Source organism: Dermacentor andersoni, chromosome 1 (assembly GCF_023375885.2).
Source record: "Dermacentor andersoni chromosome 1, qqDerAnde1_hic_scaffold, whole genome shotgun sequence".
Taxonomy (NCBI): Eukaryota; Metazoa; Arthropoda; class Arachnida; order Ixodida; family Ixodidae; genus Dermacentor; species Dermacentor andersoni.
Genome location: NC_092814.1, coordinates 203565319 through 203580919, shown reverse-complemented (window position 1 = coordinate 203580919; position 15601 = coordinate 203565319). Strand labels below are relative to the sequence as shown.

The window sequence follows — 15601 nt, the reverse complement described above, 5'->3', positions numbered from 1 at the left end:
TTGTCATTAACTTTGGAACTAATTGGCCTATTATAAAAATTATTGCATACATCTAACGTCCTATTTTTCTGACTACCTAAGGGCCATGAAAACATCCGAAAAATGAATGCATGCCTTTTATTGCCCCAAAGGGCTAAAATTGCCACAGGCACATCCGAAATAGCTATGAAGGCCTGCCAGTACACTTATTAGGCGTATCTAGGCTCAAGACAATGGGTGCAGGCGTGTATAATTAAGGAATACATACTGTGAGTGACATTGCCCGTTCCCACTCTTGGTATGCTTCACCGCAACAATAAGCGTATGCTTCAGCGCCTAACACTGCTGTATCGAGGCGAAGGTAACTTTTGGGAATTGGCATTATGCAACGCGTCATGCTTTCTGAGCTTCGAAGCCACTGGCAAGGATTACAAAGGCGGAGTCTGCGCCATTGCTAACAGCAGCGAGTTGTTTTAATGAAAAACACGGCACCGAACAGCAAGAAGATTGGTAGTGAATGTCGAAGTAGCTAGGCCTAGCGTTGCCATGGTAATGGCTACGGCTACCAGCAGATCTGCGTGAGAGCACTTGTTCGAGGCGGCGAGGTAATCAAAATGATGGCGGTGGTGGCTTCAATCAATGCTGTTTTGGACCTGCGGTCACGGCAAAAAGTCCAGAAAGTCAGACGGAGAAGGGTTTTTGCATCCGAAATTTTAGACGTTCTTATAAATTGACTCTATGGTGTACTGCAGCGGTGCCCTGAAGGTGTCCGAATTATCGGGCATGTCCGAAAAATCGCACGTCCAGAAAATCGGTCTTTGACTGTATTTGAAATCGGCACAAGAAACCTGAACAATATTGTACAGTTTCATTAAATTTGGCAAGGAGGCTCGAGGAAGGCTTTAAAACCTATTCCCCCCAAAGAACTTGCTCATAAATGCATCTGCATATCATTATCCAATATTGAATTTGATATCTGAAGTACTTGTATTCAACTTGCATAAAATATTTTTCATAATTGCACACCCCTTTGGCAACTATCTTAAATAACCCTCAGTATTAACTTCATGAACTTCAGGTTATACAGTACATATTGAACTTTCTTCAAAAGCAATTTCCCTATCTTATACTAAACCTAAATGAAATCTCCTAAGGAACAGAAATGTTAAAAATAACAAAAAAGTACAACCTGGTTATAAAGAATTCACATATGACATGAAAATACCTTCATTATATTTCACATTTATTGTAATTATTTATTTATTATATTTGTTATGACACTGACATCAGCAATACATTTTTAATTTACTTTGTTATATCAGTGCTATACTATCGAGGTTCGACTGTAATAACACTGCCAATTACCCAGCAAACCACAAATATCCACTCGACGTACTACAAAAGACTGAATATCCAAGACATTTAACGACGTCTAGTTCACATCTATAATATGTTCCACTAGTACTTTGCAGTCAAGGGTCATCCAAAGGACGTCGAATGTCTTTAAGATTTGTACGATATGATCAATGCATGGAAGCTTTGGATGTGCAAGAGATGTACATTGTGCGTTGTGACTAGATGAATGCACCATGCTGCAGAAATACAAGCAAACTGTCTAATTCCTAACAATGAGATCCTGGGAAAGGAAAAATTGCAGTATTGTCTGTTTCAGCACTGTGGCCAGGCATTTACTTTGTTTTTCCCAGTCATGTGCACATTCAAAATCTTACGAGAGGGAGAGTGTGTTCCTGAATTGTGAAATATCCATCTGTTCATTTTAAAAAGGTTCAAGTTGAAGTATTAAAGCCCAGAATTTCAGTTATAACCGCATTTGTTTTTTGTAACGTGGTTACCAGTAGCAATATTGCATGATCTCTGCAAGCACTGCTGGACAGTGCGCGTCAAAAGCCAAAACTTTCGGTTTCGGTCACGTCACTTCTTTTCTCATACATAAACACTTGCTTCTTCAGTTATATCTATTAGTACACTGCTAAAAATATGTAATGTTTAACTTGCTGATATATTTGGACAGATTATAAAGAAAAAACAAGCTTGAACTCGCAATATCTTTGACTTCACATCGCCATCGATATCAAATCAGCACGGGCCTTGACACAAGTGCCGCATAATTTACCACGCACAAGGAGCATGAAGTGTGCTTCATCGGTGTGTCTTTTCGAATTTTGTTTGGTTGACCATGGTCCAAGTATGTATATACTAGGCCGAACTGTACAGTTGTGTACTGAAATTTAGAGCTGTGCTTTTAACTGCTATTTGTGGTATGTTTGTTCACTTTGCGGAGCACTTATAGAAATGTCCTGAGGGCAACATTCTGGTAGTTCATTTTCAGACATGTTTGTATCACTTGGTTTCTAGTGCACCTCTTCAAGTGTCAGAGATGTTTCTCATTTGCAGTGCTTATCTCAAAGTCTCTAGCAGCATTATGTTTTTGGCACTTTCGTGGTGTGAGAAGCTGCCCGAGCAAGTTGCTTATCAAGATGAGTATTTCATCTCGGGATTCTGCTTGCGTCGATTTTCTTTTAGTATACATTTTAATGATAGCTAGAGAGTACTGGCTTTCTATCTTGAATCTCGTGGCCCCAGAAACAGGTGCTGGCATGCAGGCCATACGCTTTTGGTCATTCATTAGCATGTGATATTATTACCTCCTAGCAATCAGTTTTAATATCTTAAATATAACTCTGACATTGTGACTGGTAGTAATTTTCTGAGTGTTAACACCCTTTTCTCATTACTTTTGTTTTAGCCAAGTTGAATTTTCAAGAATTTTTTATTAAAGTTCCTCGCGTTTTTTTTTTTTTTTTTAGATTCATGTTAAAGTGTTTGTATACAGCTAGAACTAGCAATGAATATTTTCATACATGTGCCTGGCTGGGTGCCAATCATTTTTGCAATAAAGCTTTATCAATTGTATAAATAAAAAGTAACGTTGATATGACATTGTGAGTCTCACTTGTGTACTTTACCTAGTGCTAACTGAACTCACTTTCTTTCATGTAGCCATTGCAGGATTTGTAATAATTCACAAGGATCAAAATAAAGACCTACGATTTTGTCAGCCAAGTTTTACCCTTTTTATGAGCACTAGGATTACATATACTAAAAGTTGACAGTCACTTTAGCATACGCTAAAAAGGATGAAGGCGAAAGCCTGGGCACTAACAAGACCTTCATTAAATTACTTGTCATTCTCATTCGAATGCAGTTCCGATTACTTGTTTTCTCCAACCAAAGGTCATGAGTTTGAGTGCCTTAATTAACTGTCTTATTACCTTTACCCTAATTAATGGTCGTGGGTTTGACTTCACCAAATGTTGAGGGTTCGATTACCATAATTACCTCTATCTTAATTAGCAGTACCTTAACTAAATGCACCCTAATTAACACCAAAGGTCATGGGTTCCACTCTCGACCTTCATGATGTCAATTGGAATCCTACTCGGAGATATGGCTGGTTCATCCATATAGCCAAGTGGGTTCGACTTCCATAAAGGTCATGGGTTATAGTGCCTTGATTAACGCTATCTTAATGAACTGTGCCTTAATTTGCTTCGCCCTATTCAACCCCAAAGGTCGAAGGTTCAACCCCCAATTTGGTGCCATTGAATTTTCGTGCCCTGACACCAGACATCGGATTTTTTGACCCATCAGCCATCCAAGAATTTCTCCTTAACCCTTTCGCTGTCACAGACGTACCGGTACGTCATCGTGCTTCCCCCCCACAGTGTCACTGACGTACCGGTACGTTCTCTATCGCGCGTTCAAAATTTCGCGCCTGAGCGCAAAGCTGGCGCTCCCGGACTTGGCCACGCCATCTGTTGACTCTTCCTACAATTTCGCATTTTCGCCCCGACCTGTGTTAGTACATGTATTGAAGAGTACGGTGCGACTGCCACGCCCCCCTCTCTTTTTGCTGAGTGGCGCGGTGGCTCCGCGTTCGCTGGATCATGCGTCGCGCGCGTGTGGTTATGGGTTCAAGGGTTGTTCTGCCATCTCCGCCAGTTTGAAGGTTTTTATTTTCCTTCTGTTGGTGCGTTTGCTACGGCGCGTCAAGTTCATGCGCACGCGTTGCCGTTGCCTCTCCGAAAAGAGTGACTCGATTGCTGCTTTCGCTCTCTCGCCGCACCCTCGCTTCCGACTTGCAGCAGTAAACGTAAAGCCCTTCGAACTTTGTTTTAGCCTTTTTCCACCTCCCTCTTCTTGATCACACAACGTCCCATTTATCTCCGTTGCGCGGGTGACTGAAAGCGCATCCTCCCTGCGCGCGGTTACTTTCGTATAGCTGAGCGGCGCGAGACCTTCGTCTGTTCATTGGAGCGGTGGCTCTTACGATTCAGAATACGAGCCGAGCTCGGATTTGGACTTGGACAGCGTCTAACGCGACGAAGAGATGAGTTCCGCATCGTTAGATTCGGATGTTTAACGGATGTTATAGTCAGGCTGATGATGATGATGATGTTTACTAATAACAGCTGCAGAACATTGAAATGTGCATATTGCATTGACTATGTTATTTGTATACCAATCATAATCAAAAATAAATTGCTATGTTCATTCCCCGTTATGCTCGTTCCCTGAAACCAAGCCGACACTGGGGGTGCGTCACGGCCAGAAAGGTCCGACAGCGAAAGGGTTAATAAGAAAGATACTTCATAAGTGTTGCAATTTAAATTTTGACATTTACATGTTTACATTTCAAACAAGGTCACCAGCTGCTTGACGACAATGATGGCAATGGTGGCATTATTGTGCCTCAGCAGATATGCCATCAAGGACAAATGAAATGCAAACAGCAGAGTGTATGGCCGAAGCATAACTAAAGGTACAGTTCACATTGTCGGCCAGTCATTGTGCAAGTGCACGAGCTTGTGGTTCTCATGCAGAGTGCAGCGCTGCTCACCCTACTGCAATAAACGTCACCAGCATTTTGTCCCAAAGTTGTTTTCTCATCTCTCCGTGGCATTGACGTTCCCACCTGGCAGTACAACACCGTTATGGTGGCTAGCACCATTGCTGCATCTGTAGCATGATATAGCTGGCATGCACCCAGTTTCCTAACGTCCACTGCTTTGCTTTTGTGACCCCCATCAATGCTGCCAGTGTCCCCTCGTAATTTGAATAGCACCAAAAATGTATTGCACTGGAGGAGCAACAGCAGTACCACCTTAACAGTAATTGCAGATAGGAATGGCACTGCAATGGCGGGGTGAGAATGCAAGTTCCAAACAAAATACAGGTGACAAAACTGCAGTAGGACAAGCAGGCCCGCATTCCGCATCGAAACCATATGCACGTGCATGTGTACAATGATGGCTGGTCGATGCCACACTGTGTTTTCAGTCCTGCTTCAGTCACACGCTCTGCTGTTCGCATTTCATTTGTGTTTGATAGCACATCTGCTGTGGCACTTGCAGGTATGCAGCTCATTATAATGTGAACAGAAAAGATCTATTAGATGTTCTATGAACCTCCTGCATAATTAAAAGTAGCATCTATTAGAGGCCGCTTATGTCCAGCTGCAACATCCTTTCAATGTTACAGCAACATGATCTGGATGGGACTTAGATTATCCATAGTACGTATCTGTAATTTTGTTTGAAGAAATACAGAAATTATCTATAGGATGTGTGCAAAGTCTAAAACGTGATGTTTTGTGGACATCTATGGGACATAAATGGTTCACTGGGTATATGGTGAACTCACTATACACATGCTGAAGTAAATATTTAAGGTAAATTTGTTACCATAATTATAGCATGTGCACTTCACTAACAGCACTGTGACACATGTGGGCATGCAAAATCCTAATGCAAAGGAAGCATGGATAAATTATGCTCACCACAGTTGCATTTACTGGTATGACTTGCTCAAGAAGGGCGACGAATGCCTTGCAAATAGAACAGGTGTAAATGTCCTCAACTGAAATAAATAAAAAGACAATAAAGATGTTACAGGAACAGATATAACACCAACAAATGAGGCATACTATGCTTTTATTTTCCAGGCTGTTCCCTATGGCAGTAAGTGGCATTTGGCTGCATGACTATATCACTTATAATCCAGCAAAATTTCATAAACCCATTTCATATTACAGCACTCTCACTATGAAACTCAACTGAAAATCAATCAGCTTCAAGAGCAGCTTCAATGTTGTTTTTTTATGCCTCACTGATGCCAAAAGTACTAAAAGAATTCCTGAGCAATAAGAATAAGGGGTACTGAGAGGCTTCACTGGGCCCTTCCCAATTCTTCTTGCTCACTGCATAGCGAGGGTCTTCCGACTGGCAATCCTGGGGTAGTACATGTACAAAATTATTGGCAAGTTGCTTGCTCCCAAGATCATGCCCTACGTGACACCTGCAGCTTAATGGATGTTCCACCTCCACAGCCAGTCACGAGTAGTGCTTGCCAACACTCTCAGGGCCAGGTTATATGTGCATGCACATAAATACCCACTAAAGGGGATGCAAGGACAGTCAGTCTTCAACGAAGCTCAATTTGGAGAGTACAGCACGTCATGCAGGAGTTGAGAGTTCAGCTCCCACGGGCAATATGCTGTCTTCCACTTTCATTTTTGTTTATTTGTATTTTGGTTACTTTTGTTTATTCGTTTTCGCGAGTTTCCATTTGTACTCCTGTAGATCACGAGCATGCATTTGCAACAGTGAAAGGTCGTCGATACGCCTGTATGGTTTGCCTAGCCGAGTTCACGGCTGCCTGCACACGTGAGATTCCGGAACTACAAGGCCAGAACAGTTTAGAAATCGTTCTATATTGAGTTACCCATCGCGATTAGGAAAACACATCTATCGCGGATAAATCAAAGGAGTTTTTAGGCACATAAGATTTACGAAATGGGTTGCAGAAATTCCCGAAGCACGCTGCCGATATGTGCCTACCGAGATGCCCCCCTTCTTGTGATCGAAGCGAGCGCATCGTGCACATTATTATTTTAAACGCGAGTAGCGCTTTGGGCCCTGTGTCGCAGAGAACCTGGTGGCGGAGTTATCCGATACGTTCGGGAGCGAAAGTTTCCGTGTAATAAACGTATGTGTATACAGGCGAACCCGACTATATTGAAACCGTTTACATCAAATTATTCTCTATATCGAACAATTTCTGAACACGGTATAGTTATAATGAGTATATATAGCAAAAATTACGCTTACATCTAATAAAAATAGCAGCGACTCCCGATATATCGAACTACAAGCGGCACAAAAGTGCCCCCAGAAGTTGGCTTTCCCTCGTAGTGGCGGGGAAACCTGGTGGCGCGGTTCCATCCACCCGCTCTCCTTACCGTGACTGTGCTGCGTCGGATGAGACATCAACACCCCCCTGCAAAAAATTATCCTGGCCTGCCTTAGGCGCTTGCTCAGACAGCCAATCAGAGGCTCTTACGCACTCGTGCAAGATTGCGCAAGTGCAAGTTGTATCGCTGCTTTTCTGGTTCATTATGTTTGCATCTTGTGGGCCTTCTCCCGCAGTGTTGCCATGATGAAGCGGCAGAATTAGTTTTTTGCCGTGAAGCTTGGAATTATAAATCCGGTCGAACGTGGTGAGAAATCGGATGACCTCGCAGCATGCAAGATTCTGAGGAGCACTCTCAGCACAATCTTGACGGGGGAGATTAGGGCTAAAGCAGACAAACTCGCGACCCGGTGGCCGTGGCGCCCGACATATGCATGGCCGTGTACAAGTGGTTCATCCGATATTGCTTCAGACGTGCCGGCTTTTGAGTGCCTGGTGGTGACTGTAAATTCTGACGAGTGCGACGAAGCCGTTGCCGGTATTGCCGAAGTTTGGACCAAGCTGTCAGAATTTCCGGTTACCCACAGTGGTTGCTCAGTGGCTATGGTGTTGGGCTGCTGAGCACGAGGTTGCGGGATCGAATCCCAGCCACGGCAGCCGCATTTCGATGGGGGCGAAATGCGAAAACACCCGTGTACTTAGATTTAGGTGCACGTTAAGAACCCCAGGTGGTCGAAATTTCCGGAGTCCTACACTACGGCGTGACTCATAATCAGAAAGTGGTTTTGGCATATAAAACCCCATCATTTTAAGAATTTCCGGAAGCCATTGACAAGTCAACGGTCGATGAGTTTGTGAGTGCAGATGATGGTGTCAAGACCATGGGAGAGCTCGAAAACGAAGACTACATTGCTGACATGGTACCGAGCACAAGTGAAAGTGGGCACATTGAGGAAAGCAACGATGGTCCTTTGCCCACATCCTCCTAGGTGACTGGGGCACTCGCACTAGTCCGGTGCTTCAGTGCAAATGAAGAAGTTGCAGACTCAGCTGCTCCAACTCTTTAGACAATGTGGAGAAGTGCGTGCGTCGCAGGTAGCGAAATTGCCCAAGCAGAAGAAAATACAAGACTATTTCATGCGAAACTAAGCTAGTTTCATCAATAAAGTGGTTTTACAAATGGTATCTGTTCTTATGAAATCCAATTCTTTACCAGGCTTATATCGAATTATGCCCTATATGACTAGTTCAATAGGAAGCTAACAAGTTAGTGATAATCTACTCAGTAAAGCTTGTTATCTCTGCCTGGCAGTCAGATCAAACATCAAATGCTTTTTTGGAGCAGTCCTAGCCATGAATTACACTAAATGAAGCTTGCCAACGCCATCTGATGCTTGGGTCAAATTTTCAATAAAAGCAGCCTCTTTTCAAGTGCTCGCAGCCCTTTTTCAGTTTCTGTACAGCCTCGTACATCAAAGTAATCACGCAAGATATCAAAGAACATGGGATGACAACCACAAATGTGAGTATGGGGAGACCCCTCGTGCCTTCATCCACCTCCTCTTCACTTTCAACTTTATGAGCAATGTTGAGATCAGCAACTGGCAACAATCTGAACATGCTGATGGCAATCCTTCTGTGCCACATGGCAGGTTCTGCAAAGTGACCAGTTTTAATGAGACAATCGGCAGTAAACATAGGCAGTGCCTATAGTGGCTCCTTTGTCTTCCTCGGTTGCAGCCCCACTTGGCATGCTCCTGCACCATGCTCAGGCTCCTTGACACGCGCTCGGGGAGAATAAAAAAAACGGTTCTTTTTTGCTTCCTATTTTGGACGGTCATCTACTTGCTGGCCTAGCCCACAACACAGCTCATGGGCCTCGTTTCAATCCCTATAGCGTGGTGACCCACACTTGATCCGAACATGCAACCCCTGGGCATCGACGCTGCGCCCATGGAATCATCAGGCAGCAGATTAGTAGGCGATGTGGTCGCCACTGGCACAGGTATTGCGCCCCCAGTGATGAACAGACAACAGCTGCGGCCTCGGAAAGTGTCTTGGTTGACCAGCTACAACTACTGCAATTCTGGTCACATAACCTTTCCGTGTGGTTTACCCAGGTTGAATCTCTCCCAGCCCTCTCGCCCGAAATCGCTAGCGAGTTCAGCAACATTATGGACGCTGCCATCTAGACACACCATACGACAGTTTCAAGGCAGTTGTGCTCGCAAGCAAGACTCCTTTCGAGTGCAGGCGCCTTCAACAGCTGCTCAATATGAAAGAACTCGACAACAGACGCCCATCACAGCTGCTTCATGACATGCGACAACTCCTGAATTGCTGTGGGCAGAACAGGGATAACCTAGTTCTTCGTGAGCAGTTTTTGCAGCGCTTGCTGCAAAATGTTGACATGGCATTAGCCACAGCACCTGATTTGCCACTGGAAAAGCTTGCGGAGCTCGCTGACCGTGCTATAGATTGCTATAGGCAGTGTGCTATAGTGTCATCGCCCTTCAGCTCAACGACAACAGTCGCTATTACCTTCAAGGTCAAGGTTGCATGGTGGCAGTTACTGCTGGTACCATTATAACCTTGGTGCCAGAGTACACCAGTGTTACAGTCCTTGCTGCCGGCAGGTAAATTCAACAGCGAGCCATTGATGGTGGCCCATGACTCCTGCACATCAATGAGCAGCCTTTTTTACGTCACCGACAAGCTCGTCAGTCACAGTTTCTTGGCCGACACAGGTGCTGAGGTCAGTGTCATCCCCACTATACGTATTGACCGTCAACGTTCTGCAATTTCCCATCCGCTTCAAGCCGTCAACAACTCCAAAATCTGCACTTACGGACAATGTTCCCTCACACTTGACCTCAGCCTAAACCACACTTTTTGGTGGGTGTTTATAGTCACCGACTTTCATTTGGCCATTTTGGGAGCGGACTTTCTCCGCACTTACGGCCACAGCATCAACGTACGCTTGCGTCACCTCATAGACACTACAACATTCATATCTGTTAAAGAACTTCTTGTGCCAGTCACCACATGGACAGCCCCACATGTGCCTTTGACGACTCTCACCTAGATTCTTGCCAATTTCCCCGCCATCACCTGGCCAAATAAACTGGAGCTCCCCGTTCGCCACACTGTGACACATCACATCGCCACCACCACGGGACCTCCAGCTTTTTGCCAACCACAGCGACTTGCTGGTGAGCAACTAGCCACTGCACATAGAGAGTTTGACTACATGCTTTTATTAGGGATCATTCATCCATTCTCGAGCAGCTAGCCATCTGCTCTCCACATGGTTCCCAAGTGCAACCCAGGCAACTGGCATCTGTATGGTGACTACTTGCTATCCAATTCTGCTACTTCCAATTTGACTACTTGTCCCCAATTGCTATCCGCTACCCCATCACACGACTTCACAGCCTCTCTTGCTGGCATGACAACCTACAGCAAAATTGACCTGGTTAAGGCCTACCATCAGATCACAGAAGAGCCTGTGAGCCTGATATTCTGAATATCATTATCGTCATGCCATTTGACCTCTTTGGGTATGTGTACAAGCTGTTCGGGCTCAGAAATGCTACACATCATCATCCTCATCATCAGCCTGGTTACGACCACTGCAGGGCAAAGGCCTCTCCCATACTTCTCCAACTGCCCCGGTCATGTACTAATTGTGGCCATGTTGACCCTCCAAACTTCCTAATCTCATCTGCCCACCTAACTTTCTGTCGCCCCCTGCTACGCTTCCCTTCCCTCGGAATCCAGTCCGTAACCCTTAATGACCATCGGTTATCTTCCCTCCTCATTACATGTCCTGCCCATGCCCATTTCTTTTTCTTGATTTCAACTAAGATGTCATTAACGCGCGTTTGTTTCCTCACCCAATCTGCTCTTTTCTTATCCCTTAATGTTACACCTATCATTCTTCTTTCCATAGCTCGTTGCGTCATCCTCAATTTAAGTAGAGCCCTTTTCGTAAGCCTCCAGGTTTCTGCCCCGTACGTGAGTACTGGTAAGACACAGCTGTTATAAACTTTTCTCTTGAGGGATAATGGCAACCTGCTGTTCATGATCTCAGAATGCCTGCCAAACGCACCCCAGCCCATTCTTATTCTTCTGATTATTTCACTCTCATGATCCGGATCAGCAGTCACTACCTGTCCTAAGTAGATGTATTCCCTCGCTACCTATCGTAAACTGCTGTTCCCTTCAGAGACTGTTAAACATTACTTTAGTATTCTGCAGATTAATTTTTAATCCCAGCTTTCTGCTCTGCCTCTCCAGGTCAGTGAGCATGCATTGCAATTGGTCCCCTGAGTTACTAAGCAAGGCAATATCATCAGCGAAGCGCAAGTTACTAAGGTATTCTCCATTTACTCTTATCCCCAATTCTTCCCAATCCAGGTCTCTGAATACCTCCTGTAAACATGCTGTGAATAGCATTGGAGAGATCGTATCTCCCTGCCCGACGCCTTTCTTTACAGGGATTTTGTTGCTTTCTTTATGGAGGACTACAGTGGCTGTGGAGCCGCTATAGATATCTTTCAGTATTTTTACGTATGGCTCGTCTACACCCTGATTCCGCAATGCCTCCATGACTGCTGAGGTTTCGACTGAATCAAACGCTTTCTCATAATCAATGAAAGCTATATATAATGGTTGGTTATATTCCGCACATTTCTCTATCACCTGATTGATAGTGTGAATATGATCTATTGTTGAGTAGCCTTTACGGAATCCTGCCTGGTCCTTTGGCTGACGGAAGTCTAAGGTGTTCCCGATTCTATTTGCAATTACCTTAGTAAATACTTTGTAGGCAACGGAGAGTAAGCTGATCGGTCTATAATTTTTCAAGTCTTTGGCGTCCCCTTTCTTATGGATTAGGATTATGTTAGCGTTCTTCCAAGATTCCGGTACGCTCGAGGTCATGAGGCATTGTGTATACAGGGTTGCCAGTTTTTCTAGAACAATCTGCCCACCGTCCTTCAACAAATCTGCTGTTACCTGATCCTCCCCAGCTGCCTTCCCCCTTTGCATAGCTCCCAAGGCTTTCCTTACTTCTTCCAGCGTTACTTGTGGGATTTCGCATTCCTCTAGACTATTCTCTCTTCCATTATCATCGTGGGTTCCACTCGTACTGTATAAATCTCTATAGAACTCCTCAGCCACTTGAACTATCTCATCCATATTAGTAATGATATTGCCGGCTTTGTCTCTTAACGCATACATCTGATTCTTGCCAATTCCTAGTTTCTTCTTCTCTGCTTTTAGGCTTCCTCCGTTCCTGAGAGCTTGTTCAATTCTATCCATATTATACTTCCTTATGTCAGCTGTCTTACGCTTGTTGATTAACTTCGAAAGTTCTGCCAGTTCTATTCTAGCTATGGGGTTAGAGGCTTTCATACATTGGCGTTTCTTGATCAGATCTTTCGTCTCCTGCGATAGCTTACTGGTATCCTGTCTAACAGAGTTACCGCCAACTTCTATTGCACACTCCTTAATGATGCCCATAAGATTGTCGTTCATTGCTTCAATACTAAGGTCCTCTTCCCGAGTTAAAGCCGAATACCTGTTCTGTAGCTTGATCTGGAATTCCTCTATTTTCCCTCTTACCGCTAACTCATTGATCGGCTTCTTATGTACCAGTTTCTTCCGTTCCCTCCTCAAGTCTAGGCTAATTCGAGTTCTTACCATCCTGTGGTCACTGCAGCGCACCTTACCGAGCACGTCCACATCTTGTATGATGCCAGGGCTAGCGCAGAGTATGAGGTCTATTTCACTTCTAGTCTCGCCGTTCGGGCTCCTCCACGTCCACTTTCGGCTATCCCGCTTGCGGAAGAAGGTATTCATTATCCGCACATTATTCTGTTCCGCAAACTCTACTAATAACTCTCCCCTGCTATTCCTAGTGCCTATGCCGTATTCCCCCACTGCCTTGTCTCCAGCCTGCTTCTTGCCTACCTTGGCATTGAAGTCGCCCATCAGTATAGTGTATTTTGTTTTCACTCTACCCATCGCCGATTCCACGTCTTCATAGAAGCTTTCGACTTCCTGGTCATCATGACTGGATGTAGGAGCGTAGACCTGTACAACCTTCATTTTGTACCTCTTATTAGGTTTCAGAACAAGACATGCCACCCTCTCGTTAATGCTATAGAGTTCCTGTATGTTACCAGCTATATTCTTATTAATCGGGAATCCGACTCCTAGTTCTCGTCTCTCCGCTAAGCCCCGGTAGCACAGGACGTGCCCGCTTCTGAGCACTGTATATGCTTCTTTTGGCCTCCTAACTTCACTGAGCCCTATTATATCCCATTTACTGCCCTCTAATTCTTCCAATAGCACTGCTAGACTCGCCTCACTAGATAACGTTCTAGCGTTAAACGTTGCCAGGTTCATATTCCAATGGCGGCCTGTCCGGAGCCAGGGATTCTTAGCACCCTCTGCAGCGTCGCAGGTCTGACCGCCGCCGTGGTCAGTTGCTTCGCAGCTGCTGGGGACTGAGGGCCGGGGTTTGATTGTTGGGTTCATATAGGAGGTTGTGGCCAAGTACTGCACCAGGGTGGCCAATCCTGCTCTGGTGAGGGAGTGCGTTACCGGTTCTGGTCACCGGGATCAGGCCACACTCCAGGCCTGTTTATGCAATTTTATCAACACGCGGATTTTTTTTTTTTTTTAATCCGGTGGAAAATTGCGCGGCACCGGGATTCGAACCACGGACCTCTTGCACGCGAGGCGGGTGTTCTACCTCTACGCCACCGCTGCACTCACTATGCTACACATACGTTTCAGCAATTTATCAACAAGGTTACTTGTGGACTTGATTTCGTGTATGCCTATATCGACGAACTACTGGCTGCTGGTGCATCTTCTGAACAGCATGCTCCCCTCCCCATCTGGGCACTATATTTGCACGGCTTCAGGAACCGAGCGTCATCGTTAACCCAGACAAATGCGTTTTTGCTGTTGATGACATCGAATTCCTTGGCCACCGTTTAACACCCGAGGACACCTGACCTTTGGAAAGAAAGGCGCAGGCTCTGCAAGCATTCCCACACCCAACGTCTACACGACAGCTGCGGGAAATTTCCACCGTCATTTACTGCCCAAGACTGCCCAGATCATTCCTCCCCTTACTCGCATTCTCAAGTGTGAACCAGCTCTTACTACTTCACTGGAGTGGCTGCCTGCCACCGACGAGGCATTCACAGCTGCCAAGAATGCTCCGGCTGGTGCAGCGCTCTTCGTACGTTCTCTGCCTCAAGCGTCGACACATCTCATCACGGACACTACCTCCACAACTGCGGGTGCTGTTCTCCAGCAGTACCAATGCAGCACTTGGTGTCCACTTGGGTTTTTCTCACAAAAGCTGAAACCCCCGGAAATGCACTGCAGTACATTCAGCTGCGAGCTTTCTTGCTGTTTATCTGGCCATGCGACACTTCAGACACATTGTAGAGTGCACAATTTTTTACATACTAACGGACCATAAGACCCTCACATATACTTTTCATGGGAATCATACGACAAACACTTCAAGACAGATCCACAACCTGAATTCTATCTTGGAGTACACAGTTGACTTTCGTTAGATTAAAAGTGCCATGAACACTGCCGCAGAACCTTTTTCACATATCGACACTATTTCGATAAGCATGTTGTATTTCGAGGAGATTGCGGCAGTGCAACAGTGTGACAGCGGGCTGGCTGAGCTATGCTCTACGTCTACGTTGCTCGCACTTTGAGAGATGCCACTCTTTTTCTCCTTGGGCACCATCATATGCGATGTGTCGAATGGCCACTCGGGCCCACTTGTGCCTGTGCATCTTCATCAACAAATCTTTGAGATGTTACGCACCGCCAGCCACCCCAGAGTTTGTGCCACACAGCACCCTGCAACCTCGCTACGTGTGGCCGAGCATGAACTCCGATGTCTGCTGGTGGGCACGACTACCACCAGCGCCAGCGCGTGAAGATTACCAGACACACAAAGCCACCGATACAAGTTTTTCGCCTACCGAAGGCACGTTTTGACCCCGTGCAAATCGACATCATTGATCTTCTTCCTCCATCCCATAGTGCCCAATACATCCTCACTTGTGTGGACTGGTACAACCGCTGGCCAGAAGCATTCCCGCTACAAGACATCACCGCAGCTACCGTGGCGTCAACATGTTTCAGTGGCTGGATTTCCCTTTTTAGCTGTCCAAGCGTCGCACTACTGCCCGTGACTGTCAAATTGAATACAACCTGTTCTGCAAGCTGGCAAACCTTCTTGGTGTCCGTCACATCCACACGATGGCCAATCATCAGTCTGCCAATGGTATGGTGAAGC

At 45.4% G+C, this 15601-nt stretch overlaps 1 protein-coding gene across 1 annotated transcript in view; it reads right to left on the bottom strand.

Moving 5' to 3' along the window:
- The window catches only part of Sap-r (prosaposin), a 122578-nt gene that overhangs the window by 80681 nt on the left and 26296 nt on the right, over positions 1-15601 (bottom strand). The window contains exon 17 of the mRNA XM_055062983.2: positions 5840-5919. Within this exon, the coding sequence (XP_054918958.2) occupies positions 5840-5919 (80 nt within the window). The remainder of the gene's footprint in view (positions 1-5839; positions 5920-15601) is intronic.